General features: G+C 43.1%; 1 protein-coding gene across 5 annotated transcripts in view; it reads right to left on the reverse strand.

The window, feature by feature from the left end:
• The window catches only part of UBE3A (ubiquitin protein ligase E3A), a 45,524-nt gene extending 18,217 nt beyond the window's left edge, over positions 1 to 27,307 (reverse strand). For 2 of the 5 annotated variants that reach the window (XM_075590556.1, XM_075590553.1), the window contains exons 1-3: positions 26,544 to 26,636; positions 9,703 to 9,747; positions 974 to 1,148 (exon numbers count right to left, since the gene is read on the reverse strand). In XM_075590556.1, coding sequence (XP_075446671.1) covers positions 974 to 976 — 3 coding nt within the window. In that variant the 5' untranslated portion in view covers positions 977 to 1,148; positions 9,703 to 9,747; positions 26,544 to 26,636. Of the gene's footprint in view, positions 1 to 973; positions 1,149 to 2,584; positions 2,725 to 9,702; positions 9,748 to 26,543 lie in introns of all 5 variants that reach the window. The other 3 variants (XM_075590555.1, XM_075590552.1, XM_075590557.1) reach the window with 3 other exon arrangements.
• Between the last annotated feature and the right edge of the window lie 405 nt (positions 27,308 to 27,712).

The raw sequence follows: 27,712 nt of genomic DNA on the forward strand, positions 1-27,712 counted from the left end.
CTCTAGAATCTGCTGTCTTGACTATTATAACATTGCACTGTCTGGCCTTCCTGCCTCAACACACCACTAAAAAAAAAAACCTTACAAATCGATCATAAATATTTCTGCTACAATCACTCCACTCTCTCTCCTAAATCTAACTCAACTGGCTAACCCTGGCTTTCCATTAAATCCCATATTACATACAAAATGCTCATTCTCTTTTTAAAGCTGCAGTTCAAGCAATATTCTACGTGATTTTTTTCTTTTTAAATAAATCAGTTATGTACCATGAGAAAATACTTGTAGCATTTAAAAAAATAAAATGTAAAAAATTAAAGACATTTTTAATGTATTCTAATGTAGCAATCATTTACAAAGTCACCTTCCCTTCCTCTTCTGAGACAGGCTCCGGCACCTTTTGCCCTCTCTCTAGCAGTGCACCAATTGTATCTAATGCCTGCCTGGTCAGATCGTCCACACAGCACTTCGCATCTTGGGTAATCTTGTGCAGCCCAACAGTGATATAAAGAACCCCTAAGCCGAATCTTCAGCGATCGATTACAGGAGAACGGATCGATCGGCAACTTAGCTAATCACTTGTCAGTCTGCAGATTGCATTGATGCACATATTAAAACAATTATTTAAAAAAACAAAAAACCGGCAGCTTGAACTGCAGCTTTACAGGCTGTCCACTTATCTGTGTCTCCATATATCTTAGCACTTATTTTATGCTATATACCTGTTCCCTCTTACTTTCTGCTCAAGGATGTTTTACCCTTTTTACATCTAAAGCCCTGTCCCAACTAAAACCTCTCTAACTTACTGCCAAGCAACTCTGGATGCCCTTCTCCATAATAACTGAAAAGCACCTTCTCTCTCCCCACCTTCAAACTGGTCTTAAAGCGAACCTCAAAGCATTTCAGTAGTTCCAAAGTGCTCGCCTGTTGCATACGTAGGTCAAAAGTATCCACCCTTTGCAAACGTACTTACCATAACCCCATCCTACTGTCTCTGCAAGTTCTCCCTAAACTTCGATTATAAGCTCTTCGGGGCATGGACTTCTTTCCCTAATTTTCACTTCTGTTTGAAGCACTTATTCCCATTATGTTTCATATTATTTTGTTGCGTCTATTACTGCTGTGGAGCTCTATGTACATGGATGGCGCTAAACAAATAAAGATATACACATTTAAAGGCATGGAAGAAAAACAGAACATTTAAGAACAAAATTCTAATGTGTATTTTAATGAAGAGGAAAAATTATGCATTTATGACACCACCTACAAGTCCAATTGTAGCATAACATTTTACTTTTTATACTGTCCGCTTGTAATACTTAAAAGTAGATTGACTCCATATTTCGTCTCTATAAAAGACTAAACAAACTGGGAAATCTAGTCTACCTAAGAGGCCTTGAATCTAGTAACAGTGATGGTTTGCTTGTCAGTGGTAATATCAAAATTACTGTATGGCCACATGAATGACATGCTGCTTGCATCTATTAAACACATTTGGATCAATCTCATCATGGTTCTTAGTTTATCATATTTCAAAACAATGTGGGGGAATGAATGAATTCTTTAAAACATTGTAATGACAGATGGGACGTTTGCTGTAGTGAATGGAGCTCTAAATGTAGAATAATCAGTCACTACATTACAACAAATGTGCCTCTTTGCATGTCTCATTCAAGACTTGATACTGGGCATTTTTTATTAAATGTCTGCAGTGAAAATAACTTAATGGATACCATTAAACAGCTTTTACATTTTTTTTTTTTAAAAAAACAACCTACTTTGCAAGATAATCTGAATATATTCTTACAAAATAAACCATTTAAAATTATAATCTAGTCTAACGAAATATATATGGACATAAAAATGTGTTTGCATCTTCAGGTCTCAGCATAAATCGAAGATGATAGGGAAACGCTATTCACTTACTTCCCACATATATAGATATAGGCTTTTATTTAACATAGGATTGCTTTACGTAACGTCAAATGTAACCATTGTAGTTGCAGGATTTATCATAGATCGTGTGTGAAAAATAGTGTTGAATGAATACAAAACTCTGCTTTTTCCGGTCTGCTAAAGCTGTTGCATTTTGTATAACAGACCCTGCATCTGTATGTGGTTAGGTGAAAACAAGAAACAAATGCTATATGAGCTGCTCGGCCTTTGTCCTCTTTACATCGAGGAATATACTGTTTGAGCTGTGAGACCTGATAAGTCACACCCCCAAATATCAAACAAAATATCCTTTTGTGAAAAATTACATCACACTCATGGTTACAATATACAAAGCCCAATGTTTCAATGTCATCATAAGGGTTCTTGTTCTGGAGTGGGTATAGTAACTGATCTTCGTACTGTAAATGTTATTTTCACAAAATATAAAGGTTTGATATTTGAGGGTTCCTCTCTTTGTTTTAACCAGCTCTACATGTGATTTAACAAGTTGTCTCTATATTCAATTTTTATGATGTACTTAAGATGAGGATTCAAATCAAGGTAAATGTATATTTTTAACCATATAAATTGCACTGCAGCTTTAAATTAAGCCACAGACGCTCACATAGCAAACACGTTGCGAACTTACTCTTTTAAGCAAGCTTAGCAATGTCTGCTGACATGCAAAACATGGAGGCGAGCCAGGTCTTGCTTCTAAAAATAGTGTGTTGAAAAGCACGTGCTACTGCAATTTTATTTTTGCCTTTTCATGGTGCTTCATCCAGAACACTGCAATATGCAGATAACAGATCAAACACATTTCTGCCTCAGATTTGCAGGATAGACATGCATGAAGTTTCAGCTACAACTGTATGTACAAGTGCTTGAAGGGGGAACATGCCTCTATAGTATGAATATACATGTTTTTACTAGGAGCAAAGGGCAACAACTTTAAAGAATATCACCGTTTCTCAGGAAGTGGATGTTAACTGTATGCCAAGGGGTGGGGGGGGGGGGGGCGGAAATTATGTACATTACAGTTTGTGCATTTAGACAGAGCATCCCATTAAGTAAAGTACATGCATTAGTTAGGATTTTACAAGCAGTCACAAATGTGAAGAAACCAATGATACACTATGGGGAGTCTGTAACTTTGCACTTATTAACTACAAAAGAAGAGTACAGTTTGTAATATAATCAAAAGAACGTTTGAATAAAATAATGAATGTTACTACAAGCCACCCTGGCTCAACACTTTTGTCATTATAGCACATCATTCTGTGACCTCGTCTACATTGCAGACCATTTGTGATGCAACCAAGGGGAGGGGGGTTACTGAAACATAATTAAACATTTCATAATTTCAGTGGTACAATAGTGGCCGTTAATGTACATATAACAATCTTTGAGCTGAAGGAGTTGCTCAGTGAGTAAAGACACTGGCTGGCATTGAGTGTGAAAGAGGGGGACCTGGTTTAATTTCTGGTGTCTGCTCCTTATGACCTTTGGCTAGTCACTTTATCTCCTTGTGCCTCAGGCACCAAAAACAGATTGTAAGCTCTATGGACCTGTGCCTGCAAAATGTCTCTGTAAAGCGCTACACAAGAATAAACTATTATATATTTCCTAACTTTTTAATTTAATGAGTGGATTATGTATCAAATCTAGAAAACATTCCGCTTGAAATAAAATTTGGGAAAAATATATTTTCGGTCAAGCTACAATTATTCTTATAGCAATTACTAGACAGTTAAAACTTTTTAACTTGATGGACGTACGTCTTTTTTCAACCCCCTCTACTAGGCAACAATTTAAAATGCAAAGAAAATTGGAAACACTCAGGGGCTACAGTTAGGTTCATTGATTAGGCAGGGCTTGATAATAGGGTTGCCAGGTGGCTTCTCCAAAAATACTGGACACTATGGTGAAAAGTGTGATGTGCTCGAGACACACACCTCTCACCGCTCCATGCTGTTACCTCCTTTCCTTGGCCCCACCCCCAGACTCCTGACACCTCCTCCCGATTGGCTGCTGCTGGCTAATGCAGCCAATCAGGATGGAGGAAGCAGTCCAGTTCCCTAGCAACAGTCCTGCTCATGGAAATCCCACTGCACCCCATGCCGGCTAGGTCACTATGTCCAGAGACAAAATACCAGACACATACATGTCCAGTATTACCTCTAGGTTTATACTGGACAGAGTCCCCAAATACAGGACAGTCCAGTGCAATACCGGACACCTGCCAACCCTACTTGATAAGTGAAATATTTCAAAGTTACCACTTGGTTTTGACATTTTCTTTATCACTAGCTACGTGAGGAAGAAAAATAAAAGTGAGCAGGAACCAAACCGACTCCAGCATCAACTAAGATTTGTACTGTGTGTAAATGACAGCAGAAGTGACTGCAGATGTTGTTACTTGGAAGAGGGTTGTGCTGGTCTTGTGACCACATGTTCTTTTACTAGCTGGTTATGGCCCATGGCAGGTACTTTTTATAATTTTAAACTAAACAAATGATAAAAACAGAATGGCTGTAGATGCACCCATGTGCATATAAAAATGTAGAACTGCCTAAATGCTGAAGGTACCTAATTTTTTACTCCTAGGAGTATTGAGTCACTATTATGAGATACTATTGAATATTACATTGGCGTAATTCGCCCCACCCCACGAGCATTACTGTGAATCAAACTGAATATCAGACTGAATCATTTTATAATATTTAATGGCATTGCAACTATCATTATATTTAAAATTACTAATATATTTAAAATACTCCAAAAAATGTGGAGTCTTTTTATTCTGAAGAGTGTCTCTCTCTTTCTCTCTATTGTATACACACAATACTGGATGGTGCACGATTAACGTGACTCCCCCCCCCCCCCCAAACGCTACGCAAGCAGACCTGTCATTCTCCGATCTGCTCTTAGAGATCATGCCCCACAATGCCTTGCATAGCAGTGCTCATTTGGGGAGGGGGGTTGTAAGTTTGGTCTGTGTGTTCTCTACAGAATTAAACCAATGCATACAAATACATATACGGCAAATTTAGAGCGGTCCCAGTGATGTTACAGGTGTCTCAGACGTCAATACATGTGTAAACATGACCTCTGGTTGCACATTTATATTCAAATGACCCATATTGCTTTTACTAAGTACAGTAATCATGTCGACTGACACCACGGAAGATACCACCCTTACAAAACTGTTAAAAAAATTTTTTTGAAAAAAGAAGCATTGTATATTGACACCTGAACAAAAGCCAAATACTTGACCACGTGGTTGCAGGTTTCTCTCCTAATGTGGACTACAGAATTTTTTTTTTCAGTTAGATTTATTTGGGTAAATCGACTAAGGAAGATTATATACATTATAACAAAGAGTTAATGACTTTGAAGCTTGATTTAACTTAGACTATTCATTCAAATAACTATGAGAAAAAAGACAAAGTTTAAAATACCACTTTCTCTGTGCATGAGGGCATTACACAGGACTAGTGATGTACTGGGTACCGGGTACTACCCGGTACCCGGTGGCTTTTCAGCTACCCAGAAATTACCCAGATCCGGCAGCTGGAAAGTGGACCCGTGCCGGGTATCCGGGTAATGTCAGGGTAGTTGAAAAGTATCTCTTATTTACCTGCTGGAAGCCCGCGGCGACATCTGAACAGGTAAGCAGAGGTGCGGGGGCGGTGGGGCAGCATCACAGTCATGTGGAGCCCGCGCGGGAGCTGTAGGACTCCATACTGCACTGTGAGCTGGGACCATGTGACCGGAGCAAGAGAAGAAGCTTTCCTATTGGACAGCCGGCTGTCCAATAGGAAAGGTTCTTCTCCTGCTCCGGTCACATGGTCCTAGCTCACAGCGCAGTACGAGTCCTGCAGCTCCCACACTGAGGCTGCCCCACCGCCCCCGCAGGCTTCCTCCACCCCAGGTAAGTTTCCTCCACCCCCAGGTAAGTGAAAAACTGGGTAGCCGGGTACCCGGCTGGATACAAGGCGCCAAATCCTCCGGGTACCTGTTACCCGGTTTAAAAAAAATGTAGGACCCGGTCCAACACTACACAGGACAAAAATATAGCATGAAATACCAGCCCCGTCATCTGCCAAGAGAATTGCAATTCTAGTCACTTCAAAATGAAGCTGACAAATCCCACATATGTCCAGTTATAATGCTTTAACTAAAGAATTAAATAATGTACCTAGGAAAAAAAAAAAAAGAAACTAAAATCTATATTTAACATTTTAAGCGAGATTGAAAAAGCTGGCAGGAGGTGAAACAAAACTAAAATAACACTGTTGTGGTTGTTGCTAAAGTAGGTCATTTATAAAAAGCACAACCCACTCCCAGCATTCTATATGAATTAACTTAATGTTAGTATCTTGCTCCCCTGGTTGTGCTCTTTTTTCATTTAATATTTATTTAGCATGAACCCCCCCCCCCCTATTATCTTAATCTTTAGCTTCTGATGTTACCGCTAAGTATCTCTGAAACTGTTGAGGTCCCTGAAGCTGTAAAAGACAGTGTTTGGCTGAAGTAGACCCCAGGCGCCTACCCTGTAAAGCAGGCCTGCACAGCACGCGGCCCGCATGCACTCACTGTGCGGCCCGCGGCGGCTTTCCGCTCTACCCCTCCCTCCCATGTCCTCTCTACCCCTCCGCCTCCCTCCCGAGTCTGCTATCTCGCTCCCCCACGAGCCCGCTCTCCACCTCCCCCAGGAGCCAGCTCTCCCCGTCAAGCCACGGCAGCAGCGCGCTCTAACTTTGAGGCACTTCCGTGCCTGCTGCTTGCTAGAGCGCGTGCGTGAAGTCCTGACTTCTCTGCCGCCTCCTCCGCAGCAAACCAAGGTAGGGGGGGGGAGTCATTGGAGGTGCAAGGGGGGGTGATTGGAGGTGCAAGGGGGGGTGATTGGAGGTGCAAGGGGGGTGATTGGAGGTGCAAGGGGGGTGATTGGAGGTGCAAGGGGGGTGATTGGAGGTGCAAGGGGGGTCATTGGAGGTGCAAGGGGGGGGGTCATTGGAGGAGCAAGGGGAGTCATTGGAGGAGCAGTGGGGGTCATTGGAGGAGCGGGGGGGTCATTGGAGGAGCAGGGGGGGTCATTGGAGGAGCAGGGGGGGTCATTGGAGGAGCAGGGGGGGTCATTGGAGGAGCAGGGGGGGTCATTGGAGGAGCAGGGGGGGGTCATTGGAGGAGCAGGGGAGAGAGATGTGTGATGCAGGGGGGAAAGTGATGTGAGGTGCATGGGGGGGGTGATTTGAGGTGCAAGGGGAGTGATGTGAGGTGCAGGAGTGATGTGAGGTGCAGGGGGGGGAGTGATGTGAGGTGCAGGGGGGGAGAGTGATGTGAGGTGCAGGGGGGGAGAGTGATGTGAGGTGCAGGGGGGGAGAGTGATGTGAGGTGCAGGGGGGGAGAGTGATGTGAGGTGCAGGGGGGGAGAGTGATGTGAGGTGCAGGGGGGGAGAGTGATGTGAGGTGCAGGGGGGGAGAGTGATGTGAGGTGCAGGGGGGGAGAGTGATGTGAGGTGCAGGGGGGGAGAGTGATGTGAGGTGCAGGGGGGGAGAGTGATGTGAGGTGCAGGGGGGGAGAGTGATGTGAGGTGCAGGGGGGGAGAGTGATGTGAGGTGCAGGGGGGGAGAGTGATGTGAGGTGCAGGGGGGGAGAGTGATGTGAGGTGCAGGGGGGGAGAGTGATGTGAGGTGCAGGGGGGGGAGAGTGATGTGAGGTGCAGTTGGGGAGAGTGATGTGCGGTGCAGGGGGGGAGAGTGATGTGCGGTGCAGGGGGGCAGAGTGATGTGAGGTGCAGGGGGGGAGAATGATGTGAGGTGCAGGGGGGAGAATGATGTGAGGTGCAGGGGGGAGAATGATGTGAGGTGCAGGGGGGAGAATGATGTGAGGTGCAGGGGGGAGAATGATGTGAGGTGCAGGGAGGAGAGGGATGTGAGGTGCAGGGGGGCTGGGATGTGTGTGGTGTGCAGGGGGTTATTGTGTGTTTGATGGGGAGGGGGAGTATTATGTGTGTGGGTGAGGGGGAGAGATGGGGGTATGAGAGATAGATGGGGAGTATCACAAAGGTGAGGGGTTCTGGGGGAGATGAGGATGATAATGAAGGGTGCTGGTGGAGATATGAGGATGATGATGAGGGGTGCTGGGGGAGATATATGAGGATGATGATGAGAGGTGCTGGAGGAGAGATAATGATGAGAGGTGCTGGAGGAGAGATGATGATGATAATTTTACCCGTGCGACACAAATGTTTTTTCCTTGGAGCAGTTCGGCCCTTCTCACTTTACGAGTTGTGCAGGCCTGCTGTAAAGAAATGGGGGCAAAAAAGCACGAAGGAGGGATTGCGCCTTTAACCTCCTACACACAGCGTCGAATGTTAAATATAAAACATGCATTGGAAAGGGGGAAGAAGAGATCTATAAAGAAATAAAATGTCAATCAGCACAGACTAATCATGGATTGTCAAAGAAATAAATAAAAAGTGTGTGTTTATTTGTGTGTTGCTTCAGGGATACAAATTCCAATTAGAGTGGAGCCTGAGGAAATCTAAGGAGGGCATCTCAAAAATAGGTACAGCCTAAAACTACGCAATTAAATGTCTATTTATTCAATATCAAACATAATGCCCAGGCAAATGTATATTTTACAAAGTGTTTAGTACTGTTAAACAGGATGAATAATTACTCTTTCAGGCTTATTTTTTCCTTCTCAAAGAGTGCATTTGAACTGGAAAGTAATTATATATACATAAATTATACAAAATTGTTAGTTTTAGTTTCCAGTAATACAGTAGAACATTATATTCTGCCTATACTTAATAGTGTACAATATTCACGTTAACCGAAATGATTAACAAAACGTAATGCTCTTCCATTACTTATTTTTCTTATATATTGGTAAGCTTTTACAATCATATCTCAACTTTCGCGATTTAAAAAAGCAAAATAATCCAAGATGATGAAAGCAACTAAAGGTCATTAGAAAAACACTTAGAGGTTATGAGCAGTACATTTGTGATGTGTATTCTTCTATTCTCTAAAAGTAAAAGCAGCTTTGGCATGTTTAAAAGGTTGATGTAGCATGCTCATTTTCACTGAGCGAAGAGCGGACAGAAATGACCTTGCACATAAAACGGCACTCAACAAAAATGTTCATAAAATTTATTTTTCAGTATTGTGCCAGTCAATGTCTTTACTCACTGAGCCACTCCTCCTCCCTTAATTTACAATAAAGCAAATACAATCATTAGATGGTTTAATAAAGTTTGGATTAAATCTTTTTAGGAAGAAACTTCCTGCTGTTTTGGTAAAATGGTTGAGATAAAATTTTCCCATGTAATAGAATAAAGCAACAGTGCAAAAGTGTCACAATGTTTAATGCGAGTACCCGATCATGCGATCTGGTTAATAAATTAGACACTTTCTAATAAAAAAATATATCTGTATCTTAACTTTATTTTGTGTACAATTCAGATTAAGTCTACCGACAAAATATATGTTACAGTATATTAATTATGTTATTAAAAGTCAACAAAGAGCTTTCAAAATGAAACAAAATTGGCATGTTTTAAGATTTTTGTGGTTATATAGATTATACTATTGAACCTATTTAACAACTTTGCCTCTTTTCCAAAAAATGTGTGCTTCAGACATACAAACGAAGTTCTAATAATCATCAGAATTATGGGCTCATGTATTAAACAATGGTGACCTACCAGTATATAACAATTTTCGGGAATGGGTATGTGCTTCGACAATACTTACATTCGGCTATTTTCTAGGTTGTCTGAATGAGGATCTCCTGGTGATCTGTAAAATATAAACATAAAGGCTCATTCAGTTGTTGATGGATACCTCAGCTGGCAGTCCTTTAACTTGTCTTGTGTTTAATGAAACACAAAGCTTTCTCGGTGAATAAATGCTTCCTGTTCTTATTTAAGCACAGACTGGCATCATACAAACATGTCTGATGATATAATATGTCGTCTTTAAAAACACAAAGAATATTTAATGAAACAGATGTGAGATTATAATTGATTTATTTTAAAGTCTTGAGTAGCTGAAGATTGGGCGACATATTATCCAGTTGATAACATTAACAGTAACAGTGCTGCAGCTGTAGAAGCCTAAAAACTTATGGACGGCCATACATTTTACTCTCAAAGCGTTATAACAGACACACGTAGACTGCATAGAATTCTCACACACATACTTCTGTTCTGCTTTCGCACATTAGAATTCCACATTTACAATGTTAGCAGGCTCAAAACTCAGACCCACACTTATTTATTTATGTTTCTTTGCGTTAATTGGAGTGACACTGGGAAAGTGACCTGAAATGTACAGCAATAAAGAATGCACATCTTATATACATTTATTTAGTACATTACTATGTTTTTTCTATATTTTTTGTTATAAGAATGGGTCATTTAGTTCAATCCTCTGGCCAAAATATTTCAGGCCTGCAACCAGTTCACGGTAAACCCATCTCAGCAGGTCCTACACAACTTATTTTATACTGTGTCTTATGTATTTCTCCCACTGGAAAGAGAAAAGGGGAAACAAAACAATAATATAGCCAATAGCATGGGATGTGTAGCATTTATGCGATACCTGTGGGTGAGATGGGTTAACCGTGAAGTGGTTGCAGGCTTGAAATGTTTTGGCCAAAGAATTGAACGAAATGACTCATACTCAAGAAAAAAAAAAAAAAATAGAAAACATAGAATAATGTACGAAATAAATTGTCATATTGGATGTGCATTGGGACTTTTGTTTATCATATAAGGATTAAAGCAGCAGTCCAAGCTGCCGTTTTTATTTAATTCCCCACACCCCCCCCTTTACTATGTGCATCAATACAATCTACACAATGATAAGAAATTAGCTAAGTTGCCGATCAGCAAAGATTCAGCTCTAAATGGCTGTCAGTGTAGCAGAAGACGACCAAAGATGCAAAGTTCTGAGGGGAAGATCACATGACCAGGCAGTCACTAGATATAATTGGTGCACTGCTAGAGAGGGAAGGGCTCAAAAAGGGGTGTGCCAGAGCCTGTTTCAGAAGAGGAAGGGGATGTGACTTTGTTAATGGTTGGTATAGAAACAAAAAATGCTTGTCACATTATAATACATAAAAAATATCAACTTTTTTTTTTAAATGCTACAAGTTTCTCTCATAGTACAGAACTGTAATTAAAAAAAAAATGTAGGCTATTGCTTGGTCTGCAGCTATAAATTAAAGAAAATTTCTCATTATCCCCCCCGCTCCCCCAAAAAACAAAAAATCAGGAGATGGAAGCTTGCAGATGCTTCAGGTCGGTGGGAGGTCAGGACAGGCAAGGTTCCAAATAAATACATCCAAATCCATGAGACTTCAGGCCACTAAATCTTTAAGGGTTTTAATAAGCTGTTGGTAGTAAGATTTGTATAACGATGAGAAGAAACTCATAACGGCTATCCTAAGGTAACGGAGAGAGTTGAGTTTCCAGGAAAATGCAAAATGTAATGAGGAGTATCTGTCTCTTTGGGCATATTCACATTAAGGGCCATTGATATGAATTGGGTTGACTTTGTATCCTGATAGATCCCCCAATATTCCCAGAAATTGAAAAAATTAGGCAACGAGGTCAGAGGCCTTGTGAAATTGAGTAGGACATAGCAAGGACATAGCAAGACCTTGTAATGCCTCCTGTCGATGCAGACCCGGAGAGGTCAGGGCAGTCTTACATAAGGTGCGGGAGGCTTAAAAGGATAGTGCAAATAATAGAGGAGATAGGGGGCACCCATCTTGTACTGATCTCTATGAGAATCAGATTGGAGAGTCCAAATATGAAAGGTGCAGCAGGGTTGACCCAGTCAAAATAGAAGCATGGTTGACCCGTCAAAAATCGATAGCGGACATGTGGTAACTAAATTGTTGTGTACGCTATATTTTTACAAATGCTTCCCCTCCCCCCCCTTTTTTTTTTATATCTGTTATATGTTTTGTTAATTCTTATTTTGTATGAAAAAATGCTCAATAAAAATTCAAGTAAAAAAAAAAAATAATAAAAAAAAAAAAATCGATGGCGGCCTAGTTTCTAGCTGCGACTTCTGCCTGTTTTGGTTCTATAATAGTAAAAGCGCACCATTCCGTTGTGAGCTATATCAGTGCCTTAGGTGTCTATTGGCCCAATTGTGAAGGAGCTGGTCCCCAGGGATGTCTGGGCATAAGAGTGGAGCCATCTGTGTAGATAGTCCTGAAAATCAACTACCAATTCTGATATGTGCCTGATTCGCATATTGTTCCTTCTAACCCTATTATCATAATTCACTTGTTTCTCATTGTGCTCCAAAATCTGGGCCTTCACAATCTTCAGGTCCTGAGAGTCTGCTGTGGGCCCCTTAGGGAAGGTTGCTTTCAGGTTTGTATACAAATCATCCACAACCTGCTTGGTGCAGAGCCGAGGACCTGGATTTTTCTCCGGCTCCAAAGCTGAAGTAGCATGTGGAGATCGACCCTTTTGTGGTGAGCGGGAAGAATCCTGGCACTTCTTGTAAGGGTTTATTTTTTCTTTAGGTTCCAATAACATATTCTGGTCTGTTGAATGGTGAGATCTTTAAGGAATCAAATATACATAAGATCATGCCTCTGCTGAGCAGAGCTCCTCTAGCAAGTGTCCATGTCGCTTGGCATCACCCATGTGTCTGTTCCAAAAAGTATGCAGGGACATAAGTATGAGCTAGCAAAAATAAAACACTGGAGGATTTCCAACTATTTGTGCAGCTGTTTCAGCTTACATCGCACTTACCTTACTGCAGCATGTACTGGAGAGACAGAACAAGCCGTTTTTACAAAACACTCCACTTACAGAAAATTGGTTTGCTTTGAGAATTTGGTCAGCAAAAATGAAATACCTCAGAAACTTCATACTATATTTCAATGTGCAATGGAAAGCAGTCTTCCATATTTATTACCTTAAAACCGATCTGAATAAACAAATGTCATTTTGGCAGGGTCTCCTTATTTTCTGCTTACAACTCAATCTCTAATGGAATATGCGGTGCGGTTTGTAAATCTGTAAACGTGTCTTGAAATGAGGACCCAAAATGGCCCTGCAACAGGAAAACACCTGGTGGCATAATCACCTAGCTCTGCATCTCCATTGTTTTCTTATGCTCTACTGAATGTCCACTATCTTTACTTGGGACATACAGTTGTAGCAGATGGTAATGCATCAGTTATCGCATTTCCGCTCGCTGCAATTTTCATTATATTTGCTGTGGCTCCATTCACACAAAGCCGCGATATCTACACACACTTTGGGCAGTACAAACTGGGATTTGGACTGGCTGTATGATGCTCACTGTAAGGTTCTGTGCTGGAGAAAATGATTCCTGTATAATAAGACCTGTTTTGCCTCTGGCAAAGATAGGACCTGCAGGTAGTACCCTCATATAAAAAGCCCCTCCTACTTGCATGCAGTCCGGTTTTCCCAACCGCTAAAAGAAACACCAATATGATTAATATACTAACAACTCCGGGGTAGGGAAGATATTGCCTCTGCCATGGAAGGATTCCAGGAACAGAAAAGAACTACGAAACAATTTCCCTTTTCCTGTAACATCCCCATGGCAGTGGGCACACTTGGGACCTACCCAGGTAGTATTGAACAAAGGGAGAGGAAAAACTACTGGAGTTCTACAAAAGGTGTAGCTAGATTTGTTTTATGGACAAAGTTTGCGTCAGTAGATGCCTGCACATCTAATTTACAATGCTTAATAAAGGTACTGAATGATGACCAGACACCTCCACAGTTCAGTAGGTGAAGCTTGTGTTCTAAATGTTCAGGACATGGCCACTGCCCTGTTAGAATGGGATCTGAGCTTCATTGGAGTCTTCTCACGGCCCTGGTCTTAAACAGTCGTAACACACCATTTTATAAATTTTGCAATGAATGCTTTTGTAGTCGGTTATCCCTTCCTGGAACCCTGTCTGACTTTCAAAAATCGGCACCCCTATCTAAGTAGAGCCCCAGACAGCGAACAACATCCAGTGGATTAAAATATTCTTCCCTACAACAGGACAAATTTGGTCAGAATGAGGGGATATCCATCTATTGGTTTAGATGGAATGGATAAATTATTTGGGGTAAAAAAATTACACTGGTCTCAGCACAATTTTATCCAGATGTACTGTATGACTAAAAAAACAGGATGCTTTGATGAGAGCGCATGTATCTCATCGATTCTTCTTGCCACTAAAAATACTGTTTTTTTAGTGTTAGCTTTCTTAATGTAATTTGATGTAATGGTTCAAATAGAGGTTTCATAAGACTCGTCTTTAGTCCTCAGGTTCCACGGTGGAATCTTCTGTGGTCGCAGAGGTTTAACTGCTTGAAGAAACCTTACAATAAGTTGATTTGTTGGCAAAGGACTTTCTACAAGAATTGATAATGCAGAGACGAACTTTCAAACAAATAAACTAAGCCCTTTATCCAGACCATTCTGCAGGAATTTAAAAATAATCCCTGGGTGATTTTCTTTATAATCCATAAAAGAAATCCATATCCGATAATATACTTTAAGCTAAATGCTTTCTGGCAACCATTTAGGCTGTGATAACAAACTCAGATATACCTGTTTTTGTTTAGCAATTGCCGCTCAATCTCCTTGCCAGTAGGGGCACATTTTGAGAATTGGGACGTTGGTATGGCCTTTTACTCAGTAGGACTTCGATACGAATAGACTGAAGGTTGGTTTGCCATGTTTACAACCTGTGGGTGGCAACTTTCTTGGCCAATTGGGCAGATGATTACTTACACTTTTTCCCCCTCTATTGTAACCTCGGAATGAGTCGATTAGGGCGGAACAAAAAAGCGTGACTGTTGGTCCAAGGGAAGCCGGGTTCTGCTTGCGGATGAGAAATCCTTAAACAAAAAAGTGGGATTTCTCTGTTTATATTTGTTGCCATCAGATCTATGCCTGGATGCCCCCATTTGCCTGTTATCTTTGGAAAGATCTGTTTTTAATTCCCATTATCCTGGATGAATCAGCTGATGACTGAAGAAGTCTGCAAAGGGTGTTTATTCCCATGGAATGTGCACCGCTGTGATCGCTTGCCACCCATGTCAGTATGGCTTCTGCCACTTTCCATAACTTGCTTCTTGTTCCGCCTTGTCTGCACCAGAATGCCACTGCCGACCCGTTATCTCATTTCACCTTTACGCAAAGGCCTTGCAATAGATGTTGGAGAGCTTTTAAATCTTTCTCTATGGCATTTAACGCCAAAAAAATAAAAAAATATGACGACTTGTTTAGCAATACTATCTGAACAAACTGGTTGCTATCTAACTTTACTCTGGGCACATCTAAACAGCCTGTTCTGGACATAAAATTCTTCATTTGGTTCATAGTGTTTATTTTTTTAACAAGGCTATCAACCAAATCTGGCCAAAAGTAGAGCTGTCCGGCTGTACTTCCTCCTCAGATGACCCCCAGTAGTATTCATCTTCTGAAGGGAATACTTATTGAACTTCTGAGTTACTTCTCTTGTCCAGGCTGGTCTCAGATCTTCATCTCTTTTGATTCCTTTGGTGTCTGCATTGATAAATGCTCGCTCTGATAGTGTCTGTCCTTCACCCATGCTAAAAAGGTCAACATCTGTTCTGATGGTTTTTGTGCTAGAGCTCTAGCACACTCCTCACAACGCTTTTTCCGATAGATAGCAGGCTTTTGGCAAGCCGCACATATTTTGCATTTCTTTGCAATTCTCTTCCTCTGTAAATCTTGCACTGCAACGTTGGAGGTACCCTCCCTCTTGTGGCTGAGCTGAGGCACTAGCATAAAAACAACGGAGCCCAAAAAACACACCAAAAGTCATGAATTAAAAAGGATTCTAAAAAGTATCTGTAAAAAAAAAAAAAACCATTGCAAGAAAAGTAATTGTAATAAGCACGTACTGTAATTACAAAAAATATAAAACTGCATTTGCAAAAAAATGCCGTTTTTTTAAGACCCAAAGGAAATGTTGTTACCTACTGGACTTAGATAGAGACATCTTTTTACCGTCAGATTCCATGTTGAAGAGACAAAGTGAGCCGAACGCTAGCTAGAAGAAGCTAGAAGTTGTTGCGTGCATGCGAGCCCGCCTCCCCACCGCTCTGCACTCCATGTGCGGCCAGCAGACTGTGGATGCTGCCCAGGAAAGGAGGGCTCAGGGGGAAGGGGAGGCTGCCCCGCTGCAACTGTTAGCTGCTGTGCGTGCAGCCCTGGTCTCACAGGCCCCCCCTGAATAGTTACACACAAGTGCGACATATGGGGCAGAAGAGTGGTACAGAAACTGTTGCGTGGAATCCACTACCTCCATAAAAAGAATGAAAGGCAGTCAGATAAGCAAAAACACCTACCCTCGGCTAGGTAAGACAGAAAAACAGGTAGGAGGGGCTTCTTATATAATTATTAATAATAGGAGGTACTAACTGCAGGAAGTTTCCTGCCCTCTCTAGGCCAGAGGCGAAACTGAAGTGTCCACTGCCATGGGGATGTACAGGAAAAATATATTTTTAGAAGCTTACTTTAACTACAACCACGAGGGACCCCCTGATTTCCGACATTTTTGCATTGATGGCTTTAAATTACACACAAGACTGTGGGGGTCATGAATAGAAAGTCACATCTCCCGAATACATTGCCACTTTCTTTTGACCGTTGGCGTGTGACTTCATGGTCTGTGGGTGTCCCACAGGGCAAATATTCATGCCGGCTGAAAAACGGCTAGTCGATTGGGAACCGGTGGGGTCCCCGGATCAGCCCACACCTGGCTCAGGTAGGAGTAAAAGAAAAAACAACAACTTGTGTACGCCTTTCGGGAAGAAATGCATTACTTATAAAAAAGCAAGATCCAGGGCACACCAATATAAATACCAAGTACAGGCGGTCCTCGGTTATCCAACAGAATCCATTCTGGAAGAAGCGTTGGATAGTGAAACCGTTGTAAAGTGAGTCCCATGTGAATTAGTGGCGGTGAGCGTTGGATAACGCATTCAGGCGTTGGATAACTTATTCCGGCATCGAAAAACGTCCAATAGTGTTGTATTTTAAAGCGTTGGATATGCCATTCGTTGCAAAGTGAAACGTTGGATAGCGAGGACTACCTGTACATGTTCTTGTACACACACACACACACACACACACACACACACACACACACACACACACACACACACACACAATCTTGGGTCACTACATATTATGCTACATTTCAGTGATACATGTAGTTAAAAGGCAACAATAATTGATTTGATTAATTAAACAATAATCTTTTCAACAAAGATCATAGCCCTTAAAAAAAACTCAGGTTAATACAAGACAATTTACAGCATTTCTACGGAAAGCATATTAAATTAGAGAAGAAAAAAAAAGATATATGCAAATATATGCAGCGGTTCAATCAGGTGTCATGTTCAGAAATGTCATGATAACCAGGTCTTTATATTGCCTTTGATTGCTGTACTTATGTTTTGCGAACAAACTTGAGGTTTTAGCTTGCTATAGTACACCGCGGTGTTTGTCTGCCTTTACGTGTTGCTGAGAGTTCCCGTTTAAAAATGAAACCAAAATCCTGGGTATTAAAATCACAAGGATAATACAGTAGCTGGCCCATCAGGTGGCTCTTATTTACCAGACAAGCTGAAGCTGTCACAATAAGAAGTTTTATGAAAATGTGTCTCTACGGGAGTTGACGGTTTATATAATATTGTGGTATTCTATGATGGAGGAAACCTGTATGATGAAAGCAGCATAACGAAATAAAGCTACACAAAATGTACCATGACAAAAAACCCATAAGAACTGCAAATAGTTTAAAAACTACGAAAAAGGAGCCTAAACAAAGAAGTAAATGTGAATCGGCTACACATTTGACAAAGTATTCATACTCTATTACTGAAAACCCCTACTTTACTTCGAATAGATTACTGGAATACTACATTTAAAAAATATATAATATAATTTGATCGTTGCTACCATCTTTGCTATACAAAAATATTTTTAAATCACAAGATAGAAGGAATGCAAGTAAGTGCGAGTGTTCTAGACCAGTGGTGCGCAAACTGGGGGGCGCGCCCCCTTGGGGGGGCGCAAGATTATGTAGGGGGGGCGCAGGCTGCGTGCGGGGAAACCTGGGGGCGGGCAGAAGCTCCGTGCAGAGGCTGCTTCCAGTTCTCTGCTGTGTCTTGCAGAGGGGGCGGAGCCTTACTGCGGGGCCTTCCCTGCACACAGACAAGCCCTTCTCCTCCTCCTGTCTGTTAGCCGCCCGTTTTCAGCAGCACATGGGGGGACCGGAGCAGGTTTAGTTACTCCCTCCACCCACCGTGTGTGTGTGTGTGTGTGTGTGTGTGTGTGTGTGTGTGTGTGTGTGTGTGTGTGTGTGTGTGTATGTAGAAATGTGTGTGTATATGTGTGTGTGTGTGTGTATATGTGTGTGTGTGTTTTGTATGTATGTGTGTGTGTGTGTGTGTGTGTGTGTGTGTGTGTGTGTATATGTAGAAATGTGTGTGTATATGTATGTGTGTGTATATGTGTGTGTGTGTTTTGTATGTGTGTGTGTGTGTGTGTGTGTGTGTGTATGTAGAAATGTGTGTGTATATGTAGAAATGTGTGTGTATGTGTTTTGTATGTATATGTGTGTGTGTGTGTGTATATATGTGTGTGTGTGTGTGTATCTATATATATGTATGTGTATGTGTGTGTGTATATATAAAGTGTGTGTGTGTGTGTGTGTGTGTGTGTGTGTGTGTGTGTGTGTGTGTGTATCTATCTATATATATATGTGTGTGTGTGTTTGTGTGTATATATATATGGATTGTTGTGTGTGTGTGTGTGTGTGTGTGTGTGTGTGTGTGTGTGCTGTGCCTGTTGGTTGTCTGTGTGTGTGGGTGTTGGGATTGAGTGTTGTGTGTGTTGGTGGTGATTATGTGAGTGTTGGTTGTGACTGTGTGTGTAGTGATTGAGTGTGTGCTGTGTTGGTTGTGATTTGAGTGGGTGTTGTGTATGTGTTTGTGTGTATATGTATGTGTATATGTATGTATGTGTGTGTATATGTATGTATGTGTGTGTATATATATGTGTGTTTGTGTGTATATATAGACTGTTGTGTGTGTGTTTGCGTGTGTGTGTGCCTGTTGGTTGTCTGTGTGTGTGTTGTGATTGAGTGTGTGCTGTGTTGGTTGTGATTTGAGTGGGTGTTGTGTGTGTGTATATGTATTTATGTGTGTGTGTGTTTTGTGTGTATATATATGGACTGTTGTGTGTGTGTGCTGTGCCTGTTGGTTGTCTGTGTGTGTGTGTTGTGATTGAGTGTTGTGTGTGTTGGTGGTGATTATGTGAGTGTTGGTTGTGACTGTGTGTGTGTAGTGATTGAGTGTGTGCTGTGTTGGTTGTGATTTGAGTGTGTGTTGGTTGTGGGTGTTGTGATTGAATGCAGCGTTGCACAAACTGAGGGGGGGACGCCCCAGGCGCAAGATTATTTAGGCGGGGCGCGTGCAGCAAAACCTGGTTGTGCAGGCGAAAAAGATGTGCGCGCGCGGGCGGCCAAATAGAATAGTGCAGGTGGGGCCACGTGATTGGGAGGTACGCGGAGGAGCACGCCCCAGCGCTGTGATGTCAAACGCCCCTCCCTCCGGTGTCTGCCTACAATAGCGCTGTGGTCCTGCTCTCCTCCGCTGGCAACCTGCCTAGCTGCGATCCTCTTCATGTGAGAGGGTCGGCTGCCACTATATCAATCATACTATGAATGTACAGAAATAATAAAAAAAAGTGTAAACACTTCCCCGCTCGTGCTTGCAAAATTATGCAGGACACCCTGTGCTCATGCTTGGAGAGTTGGTGATGTCACCGCTCTCAGCGGCAGCGTGGACGCAGCCTAATTTTGCAAGAGCGAGCTGTTGAAGTATGTAAGTATTTAGGCTGCGCTTATAGTGCCGGCGACGCAACGTCGCCCGAAAACATGCATTGTCGCCGCCGCGTGCGCTTATAGTAAGCGTGACGTGGCAACGTGATTTTTTGAAGCCGGCAATATTTGATTTTTAAGGGGCTGTCGCCTCATGTGACAGCCCCTGAACCAATCAATGGCCTGGTCGCCCACGCCGCCGCCGCAAAGCGAAATACAACTTTCGCTAGCGGTAACGTCGCGGGCACTATATGTGCGGCCTTAGACATATTTGTATTTACATTGTATACCGTTTAATAAAGGGTTTTTTTTCATGGGATTTTGATTACATCAGGCAGGGGGGCCCGAGAAATTTCATGGATAAAAAGGGGGGCTCGGCATAAAAAGTTTGCTCACCCCTGTTCTAGACTATAGAGCAGTCTCAGTGCCGCAACCGTCATTTAAATTGATTGATTTATGAAAATATTTTACCAAGAAAAAATACATTTTAAGTTACCTTTCATTTTAATTTATGTCCTGCCAATACAAGGTTTCAGTCAGGGAAGTTACACAGGGGAAAGTATTTTCGTTCAAACAAATGAACTACAAGTCTAACCTTTTAATTTGTGGTAGCTCATCTGGATATTTAATAGAACGATGCTTATAGATAATAAGCTTAGTAAAACTACTCTACCCAAAACAAGAACCTCCAACAATATGCTAAATCCTGCTCTAGACCATTCCCAGACAACCACACAGTCTAACATACCCACACACCCACCAACACTAATACTTCAGTGATACCACGCCCACACAGTGTTGAAATGACCTTCCCTAAACACGGTCTTAGTGGGGGACACAAATGTATAAGACATAGGGGCCAGCTAGAATTGTTAGGCGTCAGGGAGGGAGTTTCTCAAAGGCAAGACAAAGACACACAGTAACAGAGAAACACAATGAGTTGAGAGGCACAGGCCCCGGGTGGGGTTAATAGGCAGTACCACCCCAGAGCGGGGAGGGGGTTAAGAGGCAGTTCTTGGGTGGGGAAAGAATTGAGGTTCAGGGGTTCTTATCCTTGGTCCTTGCCTGTAAAAGGAGGGACCATCTGAATGCTTGCTGCATGTGGTCTCCGACGGAGCTGCCAGACGCTCCCCTCCTCCCCCCTAACTCTCTTCCTGAAGCAGGACCGGAAGAGGAGGGTGTGTGACAGCTCAGTGAGAGAGACACACACACCCGTCCCAGCTCGAATATCAGGTGGTATACCCAGCACGGCTTTAAGGCGCCAGAAGTAATTTAGAACCCCAGGATTTTTCCATGTCTGGTCTACCCCATCTCACCTCATCATATTCATGTCTTTCCCCATGCAGTGTCTACCCCAGGGGATGGCAATTATTTTGGCTGGGAGGCCACTTCACAAGCTTTGGTTAGCTTCACGGGCCACATACTTAATGTAGAATCTACATTAAGTCTGTGGCTCACAAAGCTTATCAAAGCTCCCCTACTCACCATCTGCCCATCGGCATCTCCTCTACCCCCTCACACCCCTTCTTTTAATTCTGCTCCTCCCTACTTTCTTTCCGCTCAAAAAAAAAAAACATGTGGGGATGAACTTTCGATCCATAAATGGTCTACGTGCAAATAATGTTTTATGTCATTAGATTTTCTACAATGTATATCATTATCCAAAGGTAAATAAAAAGTTACAGGAAGTTTAGAACCAGAACACAGGCAACTGATGTTCAGGAAGGACAAACAATCTTTATATCGCAACGACAAAGGATTCAAGATACACCAAAATGTCAAACATTCATTGATTTCTGCTTCCTAACTTTGTTAGTCGACTTTTTGGCCTCCACACAACAGCGCATTGATTCACTGGAGATTGCGTCCCTTGCTAGGCCTACTATTAAGCGCAAGACGTGAACCGTAATACAGGGAAGTGAAAGAAGTTGGCTCCTATACCATTTCCGGGTAAGGGACGCAGCATCTAAATGGCTATTTGTTGAGCAGGGATGGGAGGTGGGGGGTTGTTCGATGGGGCCTAATGTGACGGTTTTATGGAGAGTGGATTTGAATGATCGGGATTTATGTGGGGGTTTTTGGGGAAGGGGTTTGATTGAGGTATCAGGTTGCAGTTCTCCTGCAGATAGAGTTAATGCCAGCAATTTATACGGTGTGCAATTTCATCTAAGAAGAATGACAGCAGAATATGTACAACTACGGCACAACAGGACATCCATTATATGGACTGGTAGTCTGCATACATTTACATTTCTTCATGTTGTTGCTATATATCCCGGATGGCTCTCCAAGTTCAGTTTTTCAAGATGTCTCTATTTACCAAGTAACTAATTGTCCCAAAGGCAATTTGCTTAGAGGTATGTGTGGCCCTGAAAACACGGTCTGTTGGTTGCACTCCAGGAGCGATTTATACTATACGCCATCCTGACAAGATACTCCCTTTTGCCACTATTACATGACTGTGACTGGTATATCACTGTATGTATGCGCGTGTGTGTGCACACACACACGTATAAACACATTTTTGGAATTGAGATCTCGGAAAAAATTTGTTTCGAGTCATTCAGTATTAGAAAAGCATACAACAAAAAGATAAAAAATACCCAACGCTACATCCAATGTGACAAAATACATAATTAAATACATCAATGTTAGGCTACGCTTATAGTGCCTTGCACGGCTCTGAAACAAATACATGGCCTCCGTCGCAAGCGCTTATAGTAAGCGCGATGGCAACGGAGCGACCAAAAATTGAGGCCGGGTAAATTTGATTTTTTAGAGACAGTCGCCACATGTGACTGTCTCTAAGCCAAACAAATTGCGCGGCCCGCACTTTTTAGTGATGTTCCTGGCCTTGTCGCCAGCGACGTTGCTAAAAATCAAATGACAACTTTCGCGACAGCATCGGTCGCGTCGCGAGCACTATAACCGCAGCCTTAGTATTCACATGAGTAAGGGTCATTCAGTTAAACCCTTTGGCCAAAGCGATGTCACGGCACCAGAATGCAAGTCCTAACACTACCTGTGAATTATCTGGGATTGTGAGAGTATTAGAAAAGCAGTGCAATGCATGGCAGGTGCTTCTGTTACTGAGGGGGTTAAACACAAAATGGCGAGTGCCTTGCTTCTGACACATAACACACTTGCATTCCCCATCAGTAAACTGACTCCTGCCTTGCTACCAAATCCAAAGTGACAGTTGATGCATGCTGTCAAGGCCAAACTAGTGGAGTTCACAGGATGACGCAGTGTACCGAGACTACACTCACCAGTCAATTAGTTCCATGGTAAGACAAATCAATCTCTAGGACTCATTTTCTCACAACCAAAAAGAGGAATGTAGATAAGAAATATGGATATGTTTCATGTGACAAACCTGCAAATGTCATATTTTATACACGCTGAAAAGTTAAATGGGGGCAAAAAAAATAAAATGTTTTTCCAGACAGGAATGCAGATTTAGAAAAAGGAAAAGAAATAAGTAGATTTGCTCTATACGTAGTCATTAAGGTTATATATTATTTAATACAATGTTAATACCTGGCAATTTACCCTACTCAACACCAAGCATTGTGTCCTCCTAAATAAAGCTCATGCCATGGTCCTAGTAAGCTAGTAGGGGAGCCAGTAAATGGACATTATATTGGTCCTCAGGAGGTATGGTGGTCCATTACCTGACAGGTAGCCAAAGGCTCATAGGTAACTTCAATATAACTCTAAAAGTCACATCAACACCTTACTATTGGAGGGTACGAGCCCAATAACTGAAAGGTGCTTAAAATTACTTAGCAGGTCCAAAATAAGATGCCTTTACTTTCCCTTTTCCATCCAAAAGATAAATATATATATATATATATATATATTTTTTTTTAAGGGAACTCATTCTTTCTTGAAGTGAAAGTTACCATTTGAAATTAACATGTTTGGATTTTCTTTGGGCTATGAAAAAACATCAAAATGCCTTTAACTACAGAAAACGAGATAACGGTATGACCGATAACCCTGCCTTTTTGTATTGTGCATAATACATCATTTTTTTGAAAACTCAAAAATTGATACTGGGGTATCACAAAGATGACACCAAAACAGAGTTGATGATCCCTTTCTGGGTTTCTATAAACCGCTTTATAACTCATGTACAACCACTGCAACATTATTCCATCTGTTTGTTATCTTCCCCCAACTAGATGTTGTATATTCCATGCTTCTTACTTTCCTTTTTATAGCATAGGCTAACAAACATGTACATACAAACAAAGAGAACAAGATTACGCATTGATATTGTAAAACTATCTTACCTATTTTCAGGTTTAAAATCAACCAAAGAAACAGCTAAATGAGCATGTGTACATCATTGGCCTCTTTTTCCTACATGATTACTACAGGAACACTGCCATCACGTCTAGAAGATGACCACAAAGACTTATCACCTCATCCTCTCTCAATGTGAGGCCTCTGAATGATTTTTCATTGTCTCCAGCTTCCCTCAAATCCATCCACACATTCTACTAGTTCTTTTTTTCCTCTCTTGTACAGAGTAACCATCTCCTCTACATGATCAAAACACCTACAACCGCTCACCCCACATTCTCACCCCACCACCCTACAACTCCCCATCGCTACGTCTGTATCCTCACCCCATTACCGCACCACCAGTACCCTCACCCCCCATTATCGCACCCCTAAACCCTTTACCCCCAATTATCGTACCCTCACCCCCATTATTGCACTCCCATAACCTCACCCTCCATTATCGCACCATCTTACCCTCAGTCCCCCATAACCACACACCCTTACCCCCCATACCTTCACACCTCCCCCCCATTATAGCACAGGTCATACCCTCACCCCTCTCCATTATGGCACAACTCATATCCTCATCTCCTCCAACTATCAGACCCCCATACCTTCAGCTGCCCCACTGTTGCACCTTTCCATACTCCAGACTCCAAAAGACTGTTCATGGTCCCACGGCTCAACAAAGTATCCGGCCGTTTCTCCTTCTCTTACCGTGCACCCCAAAACTGGAACAACCTACCGGAGACTCTGACATCCACCACCAGTCTAAGTTCTTTCAAAACTAAGGCTGTCTCACATTTTAATCTGGTCTGTAACTGCTACATACACCTATAATATATATTTTCTTTAACTGTGCATGCAATGTCTTGTATATAATGTATACCCTGTTCATTTATGTAACTATTTGTAACCATGTATTATTTGTCTTAACTCTGTGCCCAGGACATACTTGAAAACGAGAGGTAACTCTCAATGTATTACTTCCTGGTAAAACATTTTATAAATAAATAATACCTTCCGCTGCTCCCCCACTGTCGCAGCCCCCCATACCTTCAGCTCCCCCCCCACTATCACAGCCCCCCATAACTTCAGCTCCCCCCCCACTATCGCAGCCCTCCATACCTCCAGCTCCCCTCCCACTATCGCAGCGCCCCATACCTTCAGCTCCCCCCCACTATCGCAGCCCCCATACCTTCAGCTCCCCCACTATCGCAGTCCCCCATACCTTCAGCTCCCCCCCACTATCTCAGCCCCCATACCTTCAGCTCCCCCCACACCTTCAGCTCCACCACTATAGCAGCCCACCATACCTTCAGCTGCCCCTCTCCCACCCCCCACACCTTCAGCTCTGCCACCCCCCACACCTTCAGATCTGCCACCCCCCCCACCTTCAGCTCTGCCACAATCGTACCCCCCACACCTTCTGCTCCCCCATTATCGCACCCCTATACCCCCAACTCCCGCATTATAGCACCCCATACCCTCAGCTCCTCCATTACCACAATCCCCAGACCTTCAGCTCCTGCATTATCGCATTCTGCATACCCTCACCCCCAGGTTATCCCCCCACCCTATAGCCTCAGCCATTATACACCATACTCACCCCCCTATTATTGCACCACCCCATACATCAACTCCACATCATTACACCTCCACCCCTGCCCTCACCATCTCCCTTCATTACATCAATCCTAAACCCCTCACCACCCCCCTAAACCACTCACCATTAGGCCACCCTCAACAGCCTGATCATTATGCTACCCTCTATACCCTCACCACCCCCCATCATTACGCAACCCTCCATAATTAAGTCATCACCATACCACCACCAGCCCCCATCATTACCAAATCTCCCATACACCCATTACACCAACCCCATCCCCTCAACATCCTGTAATTACGACACCACCCTTACATCACCCTCCATACCCTCACCACCACAATTATGCCACCCACCATACCACTCACCAATCCCACAATTATGCCACCCGCCATACCACTTACCAATCCCAACCGCCATACCACTCACCAATCCCACAATTATGCCACCCGCCATACCACTCACCAATCCCACAATTATGCCACCCGCCATACCACTCACCAATCCCAACCGCCATACCACTCACCAATCCCACAATTATGCCACCCGCCATACCACTCACCAATCCCACAATTATGCCACCCGCCATACCACTCACCAATCCCACAATTATGCCACCCGCCATACTCTCACCAATCCCACAATTATGCCACCCTCATCATTAAGTCACCCCCGTACTGCCACCAACATTACACCAGTCCAGGTCTTCGCCTTCCCCCAATATACCCCCCCCCACCCCCCAATTATTTCACCACGTGCCCGCCCTTCCCTGCTAACCTGTCTTCCCCGGGGCTGTGTCCCGGGCTGCTGCACGGTGCGTGTCTTTTCTCCGGGGCTCCTTCTCTCTCCTGCTGCTGCCGCCGCCGCCGGTCCGGGGAACTCATGCGAGGCACCGCAGCAAACGCAACCACCCACACAACTACTACACAACCACAGCACTGCAACACTACCCCCAGGCCATACACACAATGTGTGTGCGTGTGTGTGATATTATGATCTATCAATGTGTCACTAGCACCGTGTGCTTAATATATATATATATATATATATATATATATGCGTTATTATTGTGCCGCTGTGTGTGTAACACAGGTGTGCTTGTGACAGTTGTGTGCCAGGAACACGTTTTGGTGATACAACAGTTTCCCTCCCAACACAATAAAACGTGTGAATTATAATAATGTGACAAGTTAGGATGTATACAGACCAGACACTGCAGGATGGATATAAATATGTGCACACAGCCGGTCGTGTATATATAATAAGATGTATAACAGTGTGTATATAGTTCTATATCACGTGTGTGTATGTATATCTCGGTGCTCGGCCTGCAGTGTATCCGGGTGTCTTTGTGGGGTGTATACACACGCACAGGGGAGGAGGGGGTCGGTGTGTCGGACCGGTCACACAGCGGCGGGATACGGATAATAAGCGGCGGCTTCTTGTTCTTCTCTGCTCACCCCGAGCCTAGTTCCGCCATCTTGCTACAAGACACGGACCTCGGGCAGCGCAAACTGGGAGGACCGACGGAGAGGGCGGGGGCATCCCAAAATGCACCGCGGCAGACCACCATAGACACCAGGCTACCCGTACGCGTGGATGACAGAGCGAGAGGAAGGAAAGGCAGGATGTGAAAGGTACGCTCTGCGCCTCTATGGTTTGGGGTGGGTGTGGAGGGTGTTTGGTGCGCATGCGCAGAAAAGCAGCACCGCCTGTGACAGCTCCTCTCATCTGGTGGTCACACTGCCAGCCAGCAACATGCACTGTCATCTGCAGGGCTCAACAAACAAGTGGGGAGGGGGGAGACCTGCAAAAATACCCCTCTGGGTTGTGACACATAATGGCCCATGCAAAAAAAACTCTGGATATCTGCATTGCCAGCACGAGCACTGAGTTGATTGCAGGCTGTGATCATTGGTTGAAATGCATTTGACAAAATGCTGGCA

The sequence above is a fragment of the Ascaphus truei genome, chromosome 3 (genome assembly GCF_040206685.1).
Source record: "Ascaphus truei isolate aAscTru1 chromosome 3, aAscTru1.hap1, whole genome shotgun sequence".
NCBI lineage: Eukaryota > Metazoa > Chordata > Amphibia > Anura > Ascaphidae > Ascaphus > Ascaphus truei.